General features: G+C 37.9%; 1 protein-coding gene across 1 annotated transcript; it reads left to right on the top strand.

Moving 5' to 3' along the window:
- Window positions 1–4439: 4439 nt before the first annotated feature.
- LOC140141661 (uncharacterized) lies at window positions 4440–24015 on the top strand. The gene is made up of 10 exons (XM_072163573.1): window positions 4440–4506; window positions 5741–5809; window positions 6048–6290; window positions 8388–8621; window positions 11083–11248; window positions 13107–13234; window positions 16975–17232; window positions 21495–21614; window positions 23011–23120; window positions 23935–24015. Exons 1-10 carry the CDS (start codon window positions 4440–4442, stop codon window positions 24013–24015), a joined length of 1476 nt encoding a protein of 491 aa, XP_072019674.1.
- Window positions 24016–24122: the final 107 nt, after the last annotated feature.

The following is a 24122-nucleotide window of genomic DNA, read 5'->3' as shown; positions in this document are numbered from 1 at the left end:
CTATATTTTCTTCTTATGACTAGCGGTCCTTTTTTCTTATGAATAACGGTCCTTTTTTTCTTTTATGACTATTGACCCTTATGACTGATGAACTTGTTTATATTATGATTGGCGACCCTTTCCTCCTGCATTCAAAATCGGCGATAAGCTATCAAAAACTTTATTCACCCAATGGAATTTGGGGAACTGATGAGATAGTTAGTGGATGTTACATTCTTAGTGGGGATATGTTTGTGCCTGGTTCGGCTGCAACCGGCCTAGTTGACGATATCTGATTCTGATAATTTACCAGTGACAGCGAAATTACAGCGCTATGAATCCTCTGGTGCGCTATATAAATCTAACATGTATTTAATTTTATTTATTTATTTTATAAATATTTCTTGTAAACATAATCTAATGTGGTGCTCACTAGATGTAGAAGGCCGGGTGTGCAAATATTTAGTGCATGAAGCTAGTAGAGATAATAGATTCATGTTCAGTGTAATCAAATAAAATACTAAAGCTGAATATCATACAATAGTAATGCATTCCTTCTTGTTATGGACGACAAGTATTAACTTTGATATCATTATGACAATATCCATTCCCTTCTCAATTGATTAGGTTTTCTTTTCGAAAAATAAACCATAGGGCCTAGAGGCCATGATATAAACCCATATTCGGTATGTGGAAACCTTCCACGGTTCGGGCGGCGAATGCAACTCGCTAACTGACGCCTGCTTCATTTGCCAACCTCTATCGAGGGACGAGTTTGAGGTTTCATAATGATAGGCCTAACCTTTTTCATCCTGATGTGGCAGTGGCGTCAACGCGTTGAAGCAGCTGTTTCGCTCTCGCATTTATGACGTCTGTAAGCGCGCGCGTGTGTATTGTCTCGGTCCCAGCCGGTTTGTATTCCTGCGTCACTAAACAAACCGTCTGGCGACAACCCCGAAATGACAATCGCTGATTGGTTAATGAATTTTTTTCAATTGGCTATAGGACGTGACACTAAACATCATAGACCCTCCACTATTTGTAGATACCGCAAACGAAATAGCTTTAGCAACCACTGAGGCGCCGAACGTCTGATATCGCCTTTCATGTACGCGACTTGCAGCGCGTGCTCACGTACATTGTGTGGATTTATGTAATCGAATAGCTGTCAATCAACCGCTGCATGCGCTGAAGCCCGGCGTTGATTGACAGCAAAATGTAACGCCAGTATTTAGGGAGTTGGTGTTCAGCCAATCAGAAAAGACGTACTATGAGGTTGTCGCCAGACGGTTTGTTTAGTGACGAAGGAGCACAAATCGGCTGGGACTTGCATGTGTACATCAGCGCTTTGACTGAACGCTAGCGATTTGAGGCTGCGCTCAATGAAATGCGCGCTGTATTGACGTCACTGCCACATCAGGGTGGAAAATGGTATAGCATATCGCAAACCAGCCAGATTTGTCATAGGTTTGTATTGCTAGTAGAAAACCGTGAATATAGCGTCAGAAACTATAAAACATCTGAGCATAATGTTGTCGTTAATGTGATACTGCAAGCATCGCCATTTTTGGAATATATTCAAACATTGCGTGGGAAAATAAATAATGAAAATCGTTTATGTGAATAATAGCAACCAGTAACGGACATTGAGTCAAGACTACGTGAGCAGTTTCAAGTAGGTAGAGCATTTCCTTGTTATAAAAACGGCGAAAAGGATGTCCAAAATTCCAACTTTTTATCACAACGCGATATATTGCGAAACAGAATTTTCAGAGGGCCTACGCTGGTTCTTTTAATTCTAGTTTAAAACCTGCAGTCTGATATACTGTTTTGTTTAAAAAACGGACACTTTTTAACATAGCTTATCGTTTTCTACGCATTTTTCTGATCTACAGACGTGGATTAAAAGTTGATTTCCGAGGGTGCACCATAGCCCCTTTTTCCAACTAAAATAAAGTCAATACATACCGCATTTTATTTAATATCGATGTGCATGATTACAAGTAGGGATAACCATCAAAATTTCATGTTGTCCCAATTGCTACAAAAGATTGTTTTCTGGATAGAACTCATCAACAGAAGTATTTTGGTGGTTAAATGGTCAAAATCGGTCAAAAACTTTTCGAATTATGAATTTTTAAAGTTTCCCATTCTGACCGGTGACATTGGAACGAAATAAAATGACATGGTCCAAAAATAGCAATTGGGAGCAAAATTGGCATAAACATATATTTACCTTAATATATTTCTTTATTTTAACATATATGCAAACATGAAACAAGCATATTGTGAAAGTGTCAAAGGGGTTGCTTATGAAATGGCACTTTACTAGTCAATGGCATAAAGTATTTTTTCAAACCGAGGCATTGAAATCATGCATTTAGAGAATATTTGCCAAAAATCATCCAAGATGGCTGATATGGCACAAAATCAAAATTGCACTTAGTCTAGGTGAACTTTTTGTTCACAACCAAAAATTTCAATGTTATTGGGTTTAATATGACCAATTAGTAGGTGTATGCAAACAAAATCTTAAAGTGTCATTGAAGGTCATTGACTCGCTCACAACAATATAGGTATGCACTTCACTCATCATGCTCATGTGTGACCTCTAACAAAAGGTGCTGGTTCCCGTAGTATTCTTCATTCAAACCAATTCAATGCATGACCTCAGAGTCACCTGCATGACTATCGCGGGCTATTTTGAAACAGTTATGGTTGCACATTCAGGTATTTCTTTTGAAAGTTCTAAACAAGGTATAGCCAGCAGCAAGTTGTAGATGGTATAGGCCTAAATATAAGAAAACGTTTAGGGTTGAAATCAGGTGAAAAATACATCGAATGAGCACGAAACTTCACATTTATGTTCAGAAAGTGGTCTTCTTAGCATGATTCGAAAGGAGTATGGAAATTCCAAAGGGAAGCTGGTGATTTAATTTGTAACTCGAGATCTACTTGTTCATATTTTTTTTTTTTTTACAGAGGGTATGATAGAGGTATTACTGTCAACTCTGCCAAATTACAGCTCAGTAGGCCACATTTTTCACCTGATATTATTAATCTGAATATTTTGTGCCATTCTTGAGCAGTGCTGAACTCAGCCACTGGCAATTAAACGCACTGTGGCGATGGACCAATTTTGACTCGCACTTATAGGAAAATGAAATAAGTTGTGTTGCTGTAATTTGCAAGATAGTTACAAAATATAATTGGCATTCACTTTCCCAATTTTTACAGAAAAATATTGATAAATAAAAGAATGAGATCAATTTAGAAATGTCTGTGCAAGCAGTGCACAGTTGAGCTCCTTGCATGTCTATTGGAGCGTTCTAATCAAGTTGATGGTTCATTGGTCATCCCTATTACAAGGCTCGCATTCAAGGTTATCATTCTCAGCCGTCTTTTTGCATTTATATGTATTTACAGGTGTATCCAGGGGGATGACACTCACCTCATTTGCATGGCAAAATTACCCGTCTCCTCTGCAGCCAATTTGTTTTCGCTCCATCGAAATCAAGCTGGTCACGGAGGAGACTACCTTCCTTTGTGTTTGTTCATTTGTGTATGGAGAGCCTTTCTTGGAGTCCATGACTTAGGCTACTACGCTCTCAGCTAGAGTCCGACGCTGCATTGTACTAGAAATACCTTTTCTGTGAAATCGCTATAGAGCCAATCGGGAACACGTATTCAATTTATAAATATAGCATTAAATTAGTATCACATAGTGGCCTCCGTGCAGTGGAAAACCTTAATTCTTTCATCAAAAAGAAATGGAAATGACCAAAAAACCGGATCCACCTGTACGCCTATAAAATGGGCACAGAAATTTGTCTCAAATATGAATGAATTTTAAGAAACATACGGGATATGATGAACCAATGACCTGACGCCATGATAGCAGGATCTATTAGTTGTTTTATATACAATGCATATACCGTGTTGTCATAATACCAATATTTGGCATAATATATAACGACTAATATTTAGTATTGTAAATATGCAGTTCATATGCACAAACGAACACTGATCTTTATGATATTCAGGTTGTTGTACATCTCATATAACATGTCATATAGGAGGTCATTATGTGTTGACCTTCTCCTATTGTATTTGTTCATCTGTGTATGGAGAGGATTAGCGCCATTAAACGCCATTAAAACTCCATCAGTATTAGGGCGTAGTTCAGTGAACTCACCAGATTGCTATTCCAAGTACTTTGATAAATACAGATAATATGTATTGATGGGTCGAGGCGATTGCATTGAAAACCTAATACATTATTCATAACAGTTACGTAATCAATCGATAGTGCGGACACTTTTCATTTGCAAACCACCAAAATTCGTGATCTTTTAGCGTTGGAAAAGAAACCACGTGAATAGAGTGCCCTCTCAAGAATATCAACTCTCTGGGTGTATCATAGAAATCAACTACTGAACATTCCCTGATGCCTCACCATTATGGCTGGATTGCATTCCTACTTCTTCCTATTTGCTGTCAATGTTGCTGCTATTCTTGTGATTGCAAGTATGTACATTTACTTATTGTTGCTCCTGTGTAAATTTAAAATGATAATTCTTTCAAAAGCGATGATAAGTTGACAAAACTATGAGAATTGAAATTGTCTCGTTAAATCCTGTGGAACTGATCTGGGTATGCTATACTAATTATCGTGTTAAATTGGTCTTGTTTTAAAAAATGTGACAGGTTGTTTACACGTTAATTAGTATTTCTCATTCATTTGGATTAGAAAGCATGCCCACAGGGTTACAAGTTTCATATAAATAAGAAAATGCTCAATTCTCATCGCTTTTGAAAGAATTGTCATTCCTAGTGAAAATTAGGCTCAGTTTGAACACCTGTTGGTTTCTGTCTACGTCTGATGGTTAACATATACTAACGTATAGTCGCTTACGCACATAATCTGAATTCTGCGTATACAAATGGGGGCTTGTTTGGTAGTGTGTTTACCAATGTTGTGCAATAATTATAACTATATGACTCCAAAGATCGCTTGCCCCCCCCCCCACTCTCGGCCCGCCAAAATCGCTTGTCCCCCTCTCGGCCTGCCAAAAAATCTTTGCCCTCCCCCCTCCAGACCTTAAAAGGTCTAGATACATGTTGCGAGCGCAGCGAGCAGGAAAGTTTGCATATTTCAAAGCCTTTTTAGAGCGTTTTATTTAAAAGGCGCATATAGAAATATCGATTATTTTTTGCTGGTTGTATACAAAATAAAGTACTGAGTTGGATATTTCTTACGAAACTATAAATTATAGACCCGTACGATGTGTCTTATACAGTTGGGAAAAAACCCATGGTTAACGAACTATATTAGTTTGAAACGAGAAGAGTGCAGGTCTGTAAAATTAAAAATTTTAACACCAGGTTCTTTTTTAACATGTTTAAAGGTGTAATCAAGCATTATTGTATTTCATTTGACCGAGAAAGCTAATTCAAAAAAAAAAGGTGTATCTCAGAATTGTGTTGACTTCAATATGTATCGATCGACTTCCAGCACGACCATGGATAACAATAGAGGTTGGTCAGAAGCGTTCCCAGTGTGTTTATTGGAGAGATTGCGATTTCCAAACGTAGCATCGAACGTACGTGGAATCTATTTAAAATCTCGTCACAGGAGAGTGGTTTTGAATAGATTCCACGTACGTTTGATGCGTACGTTTGGAAATCGCAATCTCTCTATTATATTTAATTTCCATCGATCATGCCACTGTTTCTCCATCTTATAATATTTCCTCTACAGCTTGTACTGTTGAGGATGTATTTGATCTCGTCCTTCTCCGGAAATCTTCCTCTGCTGCTGGTATTGATGGTATCTCGGGTGCCATGCTTAAATGTACCGCCATCACCGTCTCTCCAATTCTTACCTATATTTTCAATCCTTCCTTCTGGCAGGGTCCCCTCTGCTTGGAAACTATGCCGCGTCATTCCTATTTTCAAATCTGGGGACAAAGAGTCCATTCCAAACTACCGTCCCATCTCTCTCCAGCCCATCATTTCCAAGATTTTAGAGAAAGTTATACATAAACATATTCTCTCCCACCTTCAAGAATTCAATCTGCTCACTGAGAGACAATTTGGATTCCTTCCAAATTCATCTACCACAGATGCCCTTCTTACAGCCATCTTAGACTGGCACAATGCCATTGAAGCCCGCAAAGATGTTGTGGTTGCCCTTTTCGATCTGGCGAAAGCCTTCGATAAAGTGCCACACAGACTTTTGCTTCAAAAACTTTTGGCATATCTGGTCAACTGCTGTCATGGGTTAATTCTTACCTTACAGACAGGTACCAGTATGTTGCCGTTCATGGGTGTTCCTCTCGTCTTGTTCCCGTTGTTTCCGGGGTTCCCTAGGGGTCTGTCCTGGGGCCCCTTGTTTTCTTGCTTTTTATCAACAACATATCTCTCATCCCATTTTCTGCAGGTAGCAAATTAGTTCTATAATGCGGATGACACGACTTTGTACAAGCCAATCAACAGCCATCAGGACTTAGCCGATTTTCAAGAGGACATCACCAAATCTCCGTTTGGTTTTCTTGCAATCTTCTTCAAGCCAATGCTAAGAAAACCAAAGCCATGATTATTCTCTGGTCCGTCCAGCTCTTGAGTACAGCAGCTCAACCTGGCACCCATTCACCAAAACCCAAACCATGCAACCGCCTGGAATCTGGGCAGATGTTTGCTGCCGGACCATATTACAATCTTGGGACCTGGATCATGACAGCCTCCTTTCCCGAACTAACCTCCCCTCTCTTGAGACCCGTCGCGACTCCTTTACGCCGCGCCATGTGTTCAAAATACTTGCCGGCCTTTCATCTGCTCCTAATGTATTCACACCTCATTCACGTTCCAACTCAAGATGTAACCACTCCCATGCTCTCTACCCACCTTTCAGCCGCCTCACACTTTGTCAAAGAAGTTTCTTTCACCTTGGTCCTATGTCATGGAATGAGCTACTTGAAAATGTTGTCTGTTGTCCCACCTTGTCCGCTTTTAAGGCTGCAGTTAAAGCCCTCCAATAGTTGTCTTTTTTTACCTAGCTGGGGGGTTTTCAACCCCCCAAGCTAGGTACTGTTTTTCTATCCGATTCTTCTTTCTTTCTTCTTCTGGCAACAAACTTTAAAATGCTACTCCTCCTACACGATACACCCTACAATTACGTAACTTGCACATATGTATCGGCTGTATCCAGTGCCCATATTGTCTAAACAGAATTGGGATCAAAGGTCATTAAGGGGGAATTTCCAGTATTTAACCAAATACCTTCAAAATGCTTCTTCTGTCACACATTATATAGTACAATGATGTCATTTGCATATATGCATCGGCTATACCACACGCCTATAACGTGCATACAAAATTGGGGTCAAAGGTTATTAAAGGGGTAAAATCTTACAATGGCATTATCTGGACATCTGTATGGGGTATGGGGCTCAAACTCGGTGACAACAAATCTCATGACCAAGGGAAGAATTGGCAGGGGTCAGGTCAAAGGTCATGCAAAGGTCAAATTTTAGAAATGCATTTCCTGGACATCTGTAAGGGGTACAGATCTCAAACATGGTGACAATAAACTTAATGATCAGGGGAATATGTTGGAAAACTTTAGAATGATCAGGTCAAAGGTTATTTGGGGTCAAATCTTATAATTTTATTTTCTGGATATCTGTAAGGGGTATGGGACTCACACTCAGTGACAACAAATCTCATGACCAGGGGAACATTTTGCAGGGGTCAGGTCAAAGGTCATGCAGAGGTCAAATCTTAGAAATGTATTTTCTGGACATCTGTAAAGGGTACGGGGCTCAAACTTGGTGACAACAAACTTGATGACCAGGGGAACATTTTCGGAACATTTTGCAGGGGTCAGGTCAAAGGTCATCTGGGGTAAAATCTTAGAATTGCATTTTCTGGACATCTGTAAGGAGTACGGGGCTCAAACTCGGTGACAACAAACCTCATGACCAGGGGAACATTTTTGGGACATTTTGCAGGTGTCAGATACCTCCACAACACCAACACGCCCCAGCTAGGTTTGTGGTCTATGACCACCATTTGCCACTAGTTAATCTTGTTTTTGCTTTACAGTTTATTTTTGTTCGCTTTGTATGTAGGGCTTCCCTTTAATTTAGTGCTCTTTGAGCACTATGGGGTATTGCCTGTGCTTTTTGCCAAATATAATAAATAAAATAAAAGGAAGGATGGCAATTTATCTCTCGCATTTAGGCCCTAGCTAATAGGTTTGGAATTTTCCTCTAATATTTGCGACGGCGAACCTGGTGAAAACTTATGTTTATTATATTATACTGTTATCCGAGCTTCATTGTTGTAGACATAAGATGCCTATAACCAGAGATATGAGCTTTCCTATATTTGGCTTTTTTTTTCAGGAGATACAATTTTTGTGGCCGACAGCGAAAATGATCAAATATGGGCAGCGCCTCTCGACACGCTCGAGTTTGAAGCACTCCCGCTTCAAACTATTAATACACCAGTAGGTGTCGATTTTGATCCTGTCGAATATAAATTGTATTGGGCAGATCTTACAGGTTTTGAAACCAGTGGTACCATTAGAAGGGCCAAACTCGATGGCACTGAAGAAGAAGTTGTTGGTATTTCAAGACGTAAGTATACTTTATAAACATAAGGCAGTAAATCATATCAATTTGCCAGCCCTCTTTAGCAAAGTCATAGTTCATTGAATTTACAACCGTATGGCAAAACAGGCGAAAATATATAGTAACTTTTACACAAGATTTGCAATTTAAAGAGAATTGGCCATTGCTCATTCTAGTGACGCTAGTATATGTACAATATAAGTGTGCTTTTTCATTTAATGACATAAAATTTGAAAAATATTGTAAGGAACACTTGAGGTTTTGAGTCAAAAAATGTGCTTGGACAGGTAGTTTTCAACAGATTTTCCACATTCGCCTTGCTATAACATTGAATTGCGTTATCTGTTGACCTAGTGACGAAAACTTTGGGGGAAGTGTTTTACAGCATTCGTTTGATATAAAAATATTCTGATTGGATGAAGGGAACACTTGAGGTTTCGACAAAAACCAATCAAAGAGGCCCATTTTCAGCTAGAAGCTCCACAGCTCTTACATTGCTATGCACTCAACCATGTAGTGTAATCAAAGAATGTGCGGAGACAATTCACTGCTTGCTTTAGAGCTCTTGGACGAAAATGTGTGCTCAGGTGTATCGAGGTGGAAACTGTGCGCATGATGGTTTATAAGAGAATCGTTTTTGTATAGAAACCTTTCCATATAAAAGACCGATTATACGGAACGAATGAGGATATACATACACTCCAAAAAGAAAGGTCAAAAATTGCCAATACGCTTAGGACGTTCTAGGTTATTATGATAAAGAAAATGAACGGAGTGCAATGCTTGAATCAAGATAATCACAAGCGCCGTGTAGTTATTACATTTATTCAGGGCTCAAAATCCAAATACAATAACATGGCAAGTGCAATTATCTTGACGAATACATTTTGCACAAAGTCCATTATCCATCATAATTATACTTTTGAGTGAATCAGCTATTACTGCATTGATTATTTTAGATTAAATATTTAGGAAAAATATCTTAAAATAAAAACACTGTCAGCCCACCTGGTTTAAAGGCAAGACAAGGCTGCTATCACCTGTCAATTATCAAACATATTATGGCACAATTGAAACACATTAGAAAAAATGATTAAACAAATTCATCAGGATCGGTAGATTAAAGTCAATCATAAGTTCTTAGAGAGATTGCGATTTCCAAATGTATCGTACGCCCGTCGATCTATTCAAAACCACTCTCCTGTGCCGAATCGATGTCGCGTATTTAGCCAGTTTTGAAGATTTTGCACATTCGAAAGGATAATGAACATACAGAGGAAAGTCTAACTATTATTATGATCCTTTTTGTTGGGAAGAAATCATTACAATTAAGCAAAATTTTGATAAACGCCCTCTAGCGAGAGTTCCCCACATGTCCCCGAGGTTGGACCCAAATATTATTATTCAGTTCAGTCGATATATCCCATCAGTATTCCAGGTCTCTAGAATGCCAATTGATGGTATTTTGGCGGCCATTTTGAAACCCCCCTCCAACGGGAGTTTCCCACCTTTCCCAGAGGTTGGACCCAAAAATTCTTATTCAGCACCCTCGAAAGTACAAAAAGACATCTTCAAAGCTTCTCCGCCTCGTTAGTCCCACGGGATCCCATATTCTGCCTCTACTATAATTCTAGTATTTTTGAGCGCAAACCTTCTGCTCACCCCCATCCCCTCCGAAGTTCCAGAGCAATATCAAAAGTATATTGTTTATCGTGCCAAATTCAGATGATATATTTATGAAGGGTACAGTAAAATATAGTGAAATGCTCGGGAGAAGAATGCGTAAGGCTGCGTTCACATAGAAGTATACTATTCGGGTATACGGTGCACGTTTTGCAGGTGCACGCGTATAGCTTAAATCGAGCAAGGTAATTTCATAGTACCGGGTCACGTAAGGCTACGATCACATAGAAGTATACTATTCGGGTATACGGTGCAAGTTTTGCAGGTGTACGCGTATAGCTTAAATCGAAATTTCATAGTACCGGGTCACATAAGAGGGCACTATTCGAAAAGACCGTATACCTGCGTATAGTAGTATAGTGGGAATAAGTGGGAATCGTGCGTGTTCGATTTTAGTGCAGCGTATACAGTCCTAATTTTAAAACAAAACCATATGTGGGTAAATTCATTTTTTTTAAATAGATGCTCTAACTAATTCTGCACATTATGACACCTCGTTGAATGCAATGTGACCTCAAGAAGTAAAGTTAAAAGCATTTGATTAGACGAAGAACATTGGTAAACTGACCTATCATGCCTAAACTCGCTAATCGCTATACGAAATACGCTCATTCGATCAGGCTGAGTTCACATAGTATACTCCTATATGAACTCAGCCTGATCGAATGAGCGTATTTCGTATAGTGAATACCGTATACCGTATACTTCTATGTGATCGCAGCCTAATGGTATTTGACTGGTACACTTCGAGGCAAATTACACAATTTGTATCTTGCCTATACAGATCCTGAGCGTCTATCCATCGATGTGGCAAACAGACACGTATATTGGACAGATTCCGGGGACGACACAATATATAGGGCCAATTTGAATAGGACTGGAGAAAAACAAATCATTGTGCAGGATGGTCATGATCAACCGAGAGCAATTGTGGTGGATTCTGCTGGGGAGTAAGTAGTAGCAGTTAATCTATCTTGTATAGGGACAGGGACTTACCAAGGGGAAGCCAAGGTTTTGGGCAAAGATCCCCATGTACCAGTGGTGTTGCATGATTTTTAACTTTGGGGAGGGGCACCGACATTGATTGGGGCACCGGGTCTGATGCTCAGGTTCACGGTCAGGGCTCCCCTGAGGGCAGTAGCGTAGCCAGCGGGGGGCAGGGGGGGCAGAGTGCCCCCCCTGACAAAAAATGAAAGAAAAAAGTGCCCCTTTGACAAAAAATGAAAGAGAAAATCAAAGGGCAAAGGAAAAGAAAAAGGGCAAGGAGCCCCTTTTCTAGCAAAATTCAGGGCCAAAATAGTGTAAAATACAAAAATTTTCCGCGCTACGCGCGCACATTGTAACGATATAGCCCTTTTTAGCCGGTTAATGGGCGAAAATAATGTAAACTAGAGATAAATTGCGCTCACAGAGCGCAGACAATCGCAAGGCATGTAACCCTTTGATGGCATTTGACCTGACCTTTGACCTTAATGTTTCCCGGGTCACAAGGTTTGTTGTCACCGAAATTAAGCTCCCATACCCCTTACAGACAATGAAATTACGGTATAAGATTTGACCACAGATAAACTTTAACGTGACCCCTGCAAAGTGTTCCAACATATTCCCCCTGTTTGTTGTCACCGAGTTTGAGCCTCGTACCCCTTACAGATGTCCAAAAAATGCATTTTTAAAATTTGACCTTTGACCTGACCCCTGCAAAATGTTCCCCTGGTCATGAGATTTGTTGTCACCGAGTTTGAGTCCCGTACCCATTACAGATGTACAGAAAATGCATTTCTTAAATTTGACCTCTGCATTACCTTTGACCTGACCCCTGTAAAATGTTCCCTTGGTCATGAGATTTGTTGTCACTGAGTTTGAGCCCCATACCCCTTACAGATGTTGAGATAATGAAATTGTAAGATGTTACCCCCTTAATGACCTTTGACCCCAATTCTTTGTACAACTTGTAGACACTGGCTAAAGGCGATGCAGGTATGCAAGTGACGACATTGTGTAATTATGTAATTTGTGGAAGAAGTAGCATTTTTAGTGAAAATCACATTTTGGCCATAATGACCTTTGGATGACCTTTGACCCCGAGTTGGTTATGTAACATTTGTGCCCCCACCCAATGGTCCTTGTGACCAAATATGGTCACATTGGCTTAAAGCATATGGCTACGATGGCGCGTTAAAAGTTTGACAGAAGAAAGAAAGAAGAAGAACTGACCAAAAACAGAACACTCGCAAATTGGAAATTTGCGATTGTAAATACCATTTTTTTTCGCGCTGCGCGCGCACATCATCCCAATAAGGCCTTTTTCGGGAAGCTCGAAGACATACAGTCTCTATGTATTGTATGATGCAACTGCAATTTTTTTCGTCTGTGCCCCAAAATTTTATTTTGCCCCCCCCTGACCAAGAAAGCTGGCTACGCCCCTGCCTGAGGGGCCGGGGATCATTGGCGAGTCGCCGTTTTTCTTCCTTTTTTTAAAAATAGATTTGTAGGCCTTTCCCAGGAAAAATCCTGGGTACGCCACTAATCACGGTAAGAGGGTGCGTAGGTCAGGTTTTTGTGATACATCCACTCTAAGTTAGTTAGGATAGTTAGATAGATAGGTTTAGAATCTTAGTTAGGATATATAGGATGGTCCAGAAATAGAAAACGTTTGGTCCTCTCATGACATTTTAATAATTTAGTAAAGAACAATAAAAATTCCAATAAAAGGTATTCAAACCTTGTTAATTCAGTTAATTGAACAATACAGTAAGAAAGAATCCGGGAAATAATCACCACATTTAATATTTTGTTTCCTAAAATAAGCCGATTGTTCTGGACCGACTGGGGAGCCAATCCAAAGATAGAGAGATCGAAACTTGATGGAAGCGAGAGGACGATTCTGGTCAATTCTAGTCTTGTCCATCCAAATGGATTGGCGCTGGACCTTGAAGGTATTGGCTTTAGATTTATTAGTAGGATTTGATAGAGATTATTATTACGTAGACAGTGCCTTAAAAAATTGAAGCAGAAACACTTGTGAAAAACAAAATTAAAATCACGAGTCCTTATATTCGTAATCTTTCACCTGTTTTAACTAGTCAGCACAGTATGGATTGGTATAATAAATTTTCAGTATGGCTTGGTGCTGGTTATATATAGGTGAAAGATTAGGATGACAAGTATACCTGTAATTTTTATTTTTCACAAGCCTTTCGATTTATTCACAGGCCTACTTCGATTTTTAAGACACTCTCCACCTAATGTTAAAGTTATAACAAAATATTTTTTCATTATAGATTTTTGAAAGTCTATTTTATTTTTCATTTGAGCATAATCTAGCAGTTGATGTTATTGTTGCAAACTGTGTAATAAAACAATAATTTGTTTAAAATATTTTGTTTTTCTGATGACTTGCAGTTAATGTAAGATTTCTATTTGTGTGGCTAAGTGTAAATGATGATGACGACGACGACGACGATGATGATGATGGTGATGATGATGGTGATAATGATGATGGTTTAGATGATGATGATGATGATGATGATGTTGTTTTTGTTGTTGTTGTTGTTGTTGTTGTTGATGATGATGATGATGATGATGATGATGATGATGATGATGATGATGATGATGATGATGATGATGATGATGATGATAATACAACTGATGTCAGATGATTATTAGAGTCGTGATGGTGACGATGATGGCAGTGATGAGGGATTTAATTTAGTATGAAATTCTTAACCCCCCTCCCGCACCCACCAGTCAATGTAGTTTTGATACTGAGACAGGAACGGACAATTGGTCTAGTATTGGCTCCAACATTGCTTTGGGGGGGGATTGCAACAATATGAAACATTAATGTTTGCCACTCATGTTACTTGTAATGTTTAAACAAAGAGCACGTTTCTATGGTATCACTCACAGCATGGAAATAGTAGACATGCTCACATTTTCGGCAAGCCCCACGTGTCAAGGCCAAATCGACTTTTACAATGTTTATTGAAGAGAAAAGATTGCATAATCTTAGTTTGCGAGAAGATAAGAGGTCAAACGTTTCCATGTTAAAAATAGAATTACATGCTAGGCATGTTTGTTCCTCTTTGTCGTTTGTGTATTAATTATCATCATCATCATCATCATCATCATCATCATCATCATCATCATCATCATCATCATCATCATCATCATCATCATCATCGTCATCATTATCATCATCATCTTCGTCGTCGTCATCATCATCATCATATCATCATCATCATCACCATCATCATTACCTGACTACTAGCCACAACTGAAACCCATACCAAGGAAAATAAAATATCAATTTTGCTGCAAACCCTCAGAGAAAATTAATATACAAATATTTAAAATCGTGTTTTATTACAACGTATCTAATAGTAATAGGAATTTACACACAACCATGACAACTGCTAAATTAAGCTGAAAGAAAACATAGACTATAAGAAAGTCTAAAATGAAAATAAATGTTGTTTTATATACATGCCTATACTAATACATTCGATTTGATCTATACTTTTGATATGGCATTGCATAAAGCTGCGATCACATAGAAGTATACTATTCGGCTATACGGTGCACGTTTTGCAGGTGCATGCGTATAGCAGAAATCGAACAACGTAATTTCATACTACCGGGTCACATCAGAGGGCACTATTCGAAAAGGCCGTATACCAGCGTATAGTATAGTAATATATGGGAATCGTACGTGTTCGATTTTCGTGCAGTGTATACCGTCTTGTTCGGATGTGGCACCTGCAATTTGTGGGTGTGGGGGGGGGTGTACATAAACAATTTGACGCAGAAAATGGTAATAGCTCCTTTGCACGCCTATTCATTTTCAGTGGCTCCGGAAAATTTGGAGGCCCCCCAAACGCACAAAATTTCAATTTTAGACTGTTTTAGCCCAAATTGAAGTTGAATTTTGCTATTCAATAGGCCAGTGCGCGCCAAATTTTGCACTTCTTGTATAATATTTTGGCCCAAAACTGGTGTTTTCGGCTTAAATGGAAGATGCACAATGCACAGGGCAATTTTGGGGGCTCCAAAAATTTGGGGGCCCTGGGCCCATCTGACCCTATGGTAAATCCGGCCATGCCCGCCCCCAATAATTTTGGTGGCTATGGAAATTGGGCCCCCAATAAGCTCCAATAATTTGAGCCAAGTACCATTGCCCCCCCAATATTTAACATCTTCCGAAGCCCCTGATTTTATTGCAATTTCATCATATGCCTTCATATGTAGGCCTACCTGTTATACTATCAACCCGGGCTATCAATCAACGAAAAGGCCGTCATACCAGCGTATAGTATATAGTATAGTGGGAATCGTACGTGTTCGATTTTCGTGCAGCGTATACCGTTGGAATGTACCATTTTGTACCAATAAAAAACCCGGGGAAGGGTGGCTCAACTTTGGACGTGACGGTATGTGCCTGTCAATAGGCCCCCTTTTTTTTTTAGTTGCGGCTACCCAAAGACCAACAGTGGTCGCACTATAAAGTGCTGTCGTACCCGTTCCATTCTTTCTTTTTGTTCTGTCTATGTGCGTACTCAGCCTCGGTCCATTTTGATCGGCTCCAAAAGACCAAGTAGGGCACGCGTGCTACTCTATGTGACCCGCCGTGCCCTATAGCGTATACCGAATAGCGTATAGTGAATATCGTATACCGTATACCGTATACTTCTATGTGATCGCAGCCTAAGGACTGTATGATTGTGCTATAAACGAGAACAATGAAGGGTGTCCTTCAATTAAAAAAAAACAAAAAACAAAACAAAAACGGGAGAAAAGGTAATGAAGATATCAGTTACTATAGCATTATATTTGCATATTAGCAATACATTGTGTATTATCACATTTTTGATGATGACTTTTACGTCAATATAGTTCTAATATATATCAAATTCTACATCGTTTACCGACCTAGAATACAAAGTTTTTGTTTTATTGTGCATTTCATAACAGCTTACAGTTAGGTCTACCGCTTATTAATAAATACTTATGCATTGGCGGACCAATAAGCTGACTGTCCCTAATTCAGCTCATAGCTAAGATCGACTTTTAAGGGATCAGACACATCAAATTGCATTTCGAATACGAGGAATGTTCTTCTGATATCAAATAACTATAATTTTTAGAAATTCGCAATATAGTACAAATTTGATGGCAAATTATTAAAAATTGGTTTTTTTTTTACATTTAACAGTCCTTGAATTAAAGTTTACAAATCGTTTGATATGTACTTAAAGTGTATGTAGCTGGGAGGAACAGCCAACGATCATTAGAAAATGTTGACCTTTTGTATTGAAGATTATACATTTTATAAAAGATGTTTAATTAGGTTTAATTAGAGAATGGTTGCAGATACCGGTTGAAGATTTAGATGTCTGTATTGCAATTATTACCCAATTGTTCCGTGCAATGGTGATAGGCGCGGATTAAAGTTGGTGAGCGGGAAAGCAGATTTCAAAAATAATAAAGAATATATTATACTCAACTTGAACGTGGATGATCGAGCCTATAAATAGTATGCAACAGGGTACTTGAGACGATCCCGTATTCAAACAATGTCGTCACTAGTCATGATCTACCATCATGGTAATAACGACACTTTTATGTCTTTAAATCAAATTGAGATCTCTGCCCTGGTTTCATTCAAATTGCATTTCAGGGAACATAATGTATTGGTGTGATGCTGGTCTTGATACCATTGAAAGAGTAGACTTGGATGGGGCAAATAGGATAACGCTCTTCGCAGCGCCGGGACAGAACATTCACCCTTTCGATATTGGTATATATGGCGAATACCTGTATTGGGCGGATTGGTCTATTCGAGAGGTAGTAAGACTGAGCATATATGGTGAACAAATTGCAAGAGGGGTAGGATCGTCAGTGTTTGACAGAGCAACGGCCTTACACATATTCAAAGGTACATAATTGGTTACATTTATGTGGTCAACATGGCACGAAAGAATGTGTCATTATATTTATAGTTCTTGCTAATAGCCACCACACATTTTGCTCTAAGCTTGTGGATATAAACAAGATAAAAGAGGGAGGATACCTATTGGCACCACGTCTTATTAGGTACCGATGACTCTTTTTGTTATCACTCTGTTAATGTAATAAATTGTACCAAGCATAATAATTAACATTTGTATAGTATTATCGTTTTTCATTTAAATAAAAAAAAACACGAACGTACTATGCAAATGTTCAGGGTATGATAGAAAGAGCGACCTTTACCATTAGATGTTGTGCCTAAGGCCGGGCCTAAGGATGTATATAATATAGATCCTTAAATAGATGATTGAGAACCGAACTCAATCACCCGTACAGATTTGGATCTCTTGATCATGAAGCCATGAAGGTAACGCACATGAAATAATGTCAAGAGGTGGCTTCATTACATGTATAATAATTAATTACAATCAGGACAACGAAATACTGTTTAATAAATACAAAATTCTCCTTTTATGTGATCAAATTTGACGGCATTGAGCTTCGTTAAGTATGAGTTTTCAGCGAAATTGATGAACATCAAATATTAGTTGTGATGTGCCCTGAGTAATTTAATTATTTAACTTTGTTTACAAGCTGAAAGTATTTCATGAGATGGGAAACCCCGTTGTACTTGCAAGAGTTGGTGTGGAAAGTCATTTTGGGATTCCCCCCCCCCCAAAAAAAAATATTGTAAACAAAGTCAGATCTATGTTTGGAACTTGGAAATTCCCAGTTCATAGGAAAAAAACCCAGGAAGTGATGTAATGAGAAATGTTAATGTGTATAATTAATCTTGGGAAAATCCCTTGGATTGTAAAATGGGGATCATTTTGGAAATTCCCCCCCGGGAAGTAAATGTGACAAAATGGTCTATTAATAGATTGGGAGTATAAAAATGCGAGAGCTTGAGTTTGCTGATTACAGAATGTCATGGGAGATTGTAAAACTCCACATGTGTGTGATGGTCTTTCGTGCTTCAAAAAAGAAGTACATTTTAACCAGTTTACATAGCCCTATAATTGAGCTATTTTAATACAGCAACGAAGGAGATTTATGAGTACACGAATGTGCTCTTCCTCATCAAAGGATTAAAAGTTCTTCTGTCGAATTGCTGGGTTTATAAAAACCACACATCTGTCAAATACAGCGGAGCTGTGTTAAAGAAGCCTGTTCCCTGGAGAAAGAGTGATTGATGATAGACACACCATTTTTGGAGAAAGCAGCGCAAAGAGATATATGGTCGAATCCAACCAAAAGTGTCCACGGGCCAAAAATTAAAGTCCGAAATAAAAATGTCTCCACAATTTTTCCTTTTGCCCATTGATTGATGACATATTGGCCTTATAGGAACCAAAAGTGCCATTACTAATCTTGAAAAATAAATCCAGGACGTGTGATAGTAAATGTGATATCAAAACCCAATGTTACCTACGAATACCACTAGGATGCTTTCACTATCGCAATACTAATCAACCTAAAACCAATGGAATATTCCCATTAACGCTTTTTTCGTGTAATGTAGACCACAGGGTGTCAGGAAAATGCTAACTCAACCAGAAAATATTTGTTTTTATTTTTATAACGCGATCAATATGATCTTAGTCAATTTATGCTAGTTTATTTTTGAAATGAAGTTTAGGTCAGTTTCTGTATTTTATTTATCAAATGAGTATGAATCAATTTACACATTGTATAAGAACGAGTATGATATATATTTTCAAGAATATTAGGAATTATACGCATACACCTAACGCTTTATACAATGAAAAGGTGAAGAAACGCGGGTATTCGTAGGTAACATGAGCGATTTAACAATATCTATATTGAGTTTATAGGTTTAAATTTTGCTATTATGGTAATGAATTAATAAAATGGTAGTTTTTAGATCCCTTTCAGATGGTACGTCCAAATGAATAAATGCTATTACCTTAGATCACAAATTTTTGATGCTTTTAGCAAGATTTTGACCACTTCATTTTGATATACAAGTAGTTAATCAGCAATTTTACATAATAAATAATTGTTGAATGAATCCGTATATGGGTAATAATAGTGTCCTGGGGTACCGCTTAAAGTTTTTGACAATTAATTTCCATTGGTAGGGACACTTCATTACATATGTCATGTATTATGCTGTATTCGTAAGTAACATTTCAGTATTTGTAGGTAAGAATTAGACTTTTGGTGGATATCGCAATCAAAACTTCATTTTATAAAGCACTTTGAATGTATTATTTTCTTTATGTGCGTTTATTGATACTTTAGACCCTATCATGTATTAATAATGTCGGTTCACAACGGTTGAAAGAGGATTGAAGTAAGAAACAAAGGCACTAAAGTGACTTTAATTTGCTTAATTGCACACAAATCGCTTAAAACCGTTATTGCAGACTTGTGAAGTCCATCTTGGAGTCAGTTACGTCTTGTGGCCTTTCGTTTGAGGGCAACTACAATTAGCTTTATACCAGGGTCCATCAATGTGTTGTCTAGATCATGAGACAATGAGAACAGTCGTTTTTTCCATGGTATTCGTAGGTAACCTTAGCGAAAACGTCAAAAGTTACCTTCGAATAAATCAATTTGGACACAAATTACTAAGAAACCAGAAGGTCGGTAAAATTTAAAATGAAGCACACATGACAGTTGACAAATCCAAGTATTTATCCCTTCTAATCTTCTTTGAATCTGATTTTTCTTTCAAATGAGCAGACCGTCGTCTATTTCAGTACATATTTTTCACTAATTAAGCCGTATTCAGTTTTGCATGGTGGGCACGTATGTGAATTCGCAACTTTCATTGACATATGATTTGATAGCAAACATACAGGCCTTCGTTATGTACCAATATGGGCATTGGCATGAATGGCGGTGTTTCACAATACTGTCATGATGTCAAAGTGTATTCGTAGGTAACATTCGGTTACCGAAATTTACCTACGAATACTTGCTTTTATTGTTGACATCTCAGAAATATTTAAACGCAGGTTATTGAAACTTGGTAGAAATAAAAAGTGTATTACCCTGCACCTATTTCTTAACTATTGTTTACTATTCTCTCACTTTGTGGAAATGGCACAGCTTTTAACATGTATTCGGAGGTAATGCATATTTTTTACCAAACCTACCTTTGTGCCATTTAGAATTTCTGGCAGCTAAACACAATAATAAAGATGTCCGAATGCAATGCATTTCAGTATTGGACATATCAAAGCTTGTATCAATTGCGCATTTATTAGTGATTTCCATTTTTAAAGATATATCTAGTGCTATGAAAAATTGTATTCGTAGGTAATGTAAAAAATACCACTCAAAATATTATCACAAAAATTCATAATTATGTACAAATATGTGAAAAATTGAACAGGCAATCTTTGAATACACACCTTTCAGGAAATCAATTTAGATTCAATCCAATGACTTCTTTTCATAACTGATTTAGATTATTTTTAAAATACTTTAAGAAATATTTTGAAAAAATGGGTAAAAATAGCATGTTTTGGGGTCTCTGTGTCTAAGTTTTTCACAGAAGGGGTTCTTATTATATATGGCGCGAAGCGTATGATCAAGGCGAATAAACACAATACAAAAACGAATGCCAATTGATTAATACTTTTAAGTTATGGCCCTGAACATGCCGTGTACACTTTTCGTTGGATTGGACCATATATTTGGAGAAAGCAGCGTAAGGAGATATATTTTTGGAGAAAGCAGCGCAAGAAGATAAGTGATCGGAGAAAGCAGAATCATTTTCGTGTGAGGATTTCATACGCAAGGATATTTATAAACGCAAGTGTACAATGGACTTCGCTGATTTTCGCAGGACAAGTGAATGAGGATATATTCATCAGTCGTCCACAACACTGCAAGGATCACCAACAAGAAGACCGCTGGTTAAGTACTGATAGAATAAAACTGTGATTGTGTGATTTTATTGCATATGCAATTGTTGTTATGTACCAATCATATTTAACTTTCAATTAAAGACTTAGATTTTGTTAGCTTAATCAAACAGTGTATTCGTGCTGTGCATTCGTGTGAGTTCGGGTAAAAGGTGATTTTGGCCTTGAGTCAAGTACGACTCGTAACATAGTGCTGGTGAGTTGAAAAAGTTAATTTTGATAATTTGCACTGACTGAGCTTATGTCACAATTATTTTGTTTTCGACATTGTTTTATATTTCTTTTTCAGATGCAGTTGATGAATGCGCTAGCAACCCATGTTACAACGAAGGAATGTGCATTGATGAAATAGACTATTACCAATGCAACTGCACCGGGACTGGGTATCAAGGAGACAGATGCCAAATAGGTGAGTCCTTCGTTCAGAACTTTGTCCTGGTTGAAAACCCCGATACAAATCCAAGGCAGCTGTCTTTCCCTTCTGTCACTTCATTTGTTTACGCTTGAGGTGAGTTGTAGAAACATATTCGTCATAATGATCAATCAATTAAATAATTAATCAATCAATCAATCAATCAATCAATCCGTTGCATCACATACTGGTCTATCTTGAACTTTTGACTTTTCTGAGAAAATTGGTAAATAGTACTTTTTAAGCAAATTACAGACCTCAATTTTTCCTAAATAACTAGTTATAATATTAAATTTGAACTATTTATGATTTTTACAAAAATACGTATTTCACATACTGATCTATCTCGAAAAAACACGCATTTCTAGAAAATCGCAATTGAAAATTTTCGTAAAGTTGGACCCTTCTATAATTTAATTAGAATATGGATTCTCATAAAAGTGGTTTTAAATTAAAGTATCACTTAACAGATTTATTTTCGTGGAATCATGTTTACGTAACGTATGGACTATTGCTTAAAACTACACTAAAGTTGTAGCTCTGTATGTGTAATAGTTAATTCCCCGATATCGTATCATACTGGTCTAACTCGAGACCAGTATGTGATTCATCTAAAGTAACGTCACCGTTCACGAACCGAGATAGCCCCCAAGATAGACCAGTATGAAATGCACTTTAAATACTTCGAAGAAAGTTCCATAAGTAAGACCCATATGAATATTGACCCGGGTCTTATGATGAGTGGCATCCCCGGGTGGGGAATTTTTTTTATTATATTCTTTACTTCTTCCTCTTTCATATGACACCACACCAGGGTCATACCTTCGTGGAATTTCGAGATTTGTCCATTTCAGACCAAAAGGCTCGTTAGTAAGCTAGTAAGTAAGCTAGTAAGCTAGTAACATACGGTGCAAAATTCTGCAGCCTTGCGATAGTTTATATGTAGGCTCACATCAGTTAAGCTTACACAATGACATCGGTGAACACTGGCATCAGAATGACATAGGTAGCCTTCACAACACCCATATATTTATTTTTATTCAGCTATATATTGTTTACTTATTTAATGGATTATATTGGGCCAAGAAATTGGGTATTCATTTCTTTCGCAAATGTTTAAACAATATCAATATCCCCTGATTAGACCTAAGAAAATACGTGTAATATATGCTGTTTAAAGCACAAATTCGTAATCAGGGCAAAAATGTTAAACAATTTTCTCCTAAACAGCGTTTTCTTAATATCGGCGATAAGAGTGCAAAAATTGTGCTCTCACCCAATGGCCCTATATTTGTAGTGAGGTAGTGACGACCGTGAGGCAAATACTGCTCGCGCCAATATCGTTTTAAATATCTAATTTTATCCATATCTAATTTCACACATTTTTATACAGACGATGATGAATGTACAACGGGTACCGATAACTGTCACGCAAATGCTGCTTGCACCAATACCGATGGTTCCTTCGCGTGTATATGTAACACCGGATACAGTGGAGATGGAGTAACATGCATAGGTGAGTTTATTTTTTAACATATCGTCATTCAAATTAATTCAAATAATTATTGTCACCTATACGGTAATCAAACTACTTTTGGAAATGTTGTATTCCTATCGATATCATCTGCAATGATTGCTTAACTTTTCAATACAAATTCGTTTTGTACCAATTAACGGCACAGGTCAGTCTATTTTGTGGTGTCATATCGATATTCCATTCTTTTCAAATAATTATCCTATACACGAGAACAAAATACAAATACACGATTGATAGATTTCCCGTGCCATCAGTTAATTTCCCCCGTAGTAGTTGATATCAGAGCCTTAGCTTCAACCATCACACAGGTATTTCATTATTTTCTGTACACCTTTTGCAAACTGGAAGGCGTATGAGGAAATGGTAACTGTATCATAATAGGCCTATGATGTAAAAGAAATGGGTATAATATTTATCAAATCAAGAAGAATATCAAACAAATCATCTTACTCTCACATTACACTTGAAGCAGGACTATAGTACGTTTAAGGGACCCTTGGACTAAGTTTGCCGGAAGAGAGGTAGAAGGTTAGATTTGAGGTGCATGTGCTTGGTTAGAATGTTAAATGAAAGTTTATACTTGACGTAGCACCTACGGACATGTGCAGACGTGTGACGATGTTAACCTTGTGTGCATGCTTCATACCTAAATCATTTATTTACACATGCCACACGAGAAGCATATTCGAAAGGCTAGCCCAGGCGACGTCGCAGTAGATGCTGGTAGATGCAAGTATGAATACAACATCATCCAAGTGTATAATCTCTTATAATCTTTAGGTCCGAGAAGTACTAAAGTGTGTTAATGATGTTCTATATACGTCAGTGGAGAGTTATGCTATGTCACCGCATCCGCAGTAGGCATATATGGTACAATGTCAATAAATACTCAGACAAGTATCCAGAATCAAAGGTCTTTTGACAGCAACGGTTGAGTACACATTCTCTAAACGCTGGATAAATAGACA

This window comes from Amphiura filiformis, chromosome 19 (genome assembly GCF_039555335.1).
Source record: "Amphiura filiformis chromosome 19, Afil_fr2py, whole genome shotgun sequence".
Lineage (NCBI taxonomy): Eukaryota > Metazoa > Echinodermata > Ophiuroidea > Amphilepidida > Amphiuridae > Amphiura > Amphiura filiformis.
Note: the sequence above shows the minus strand (reverse complement) of the source record. Positions and strands in the feature narration are given on the sequence as shown.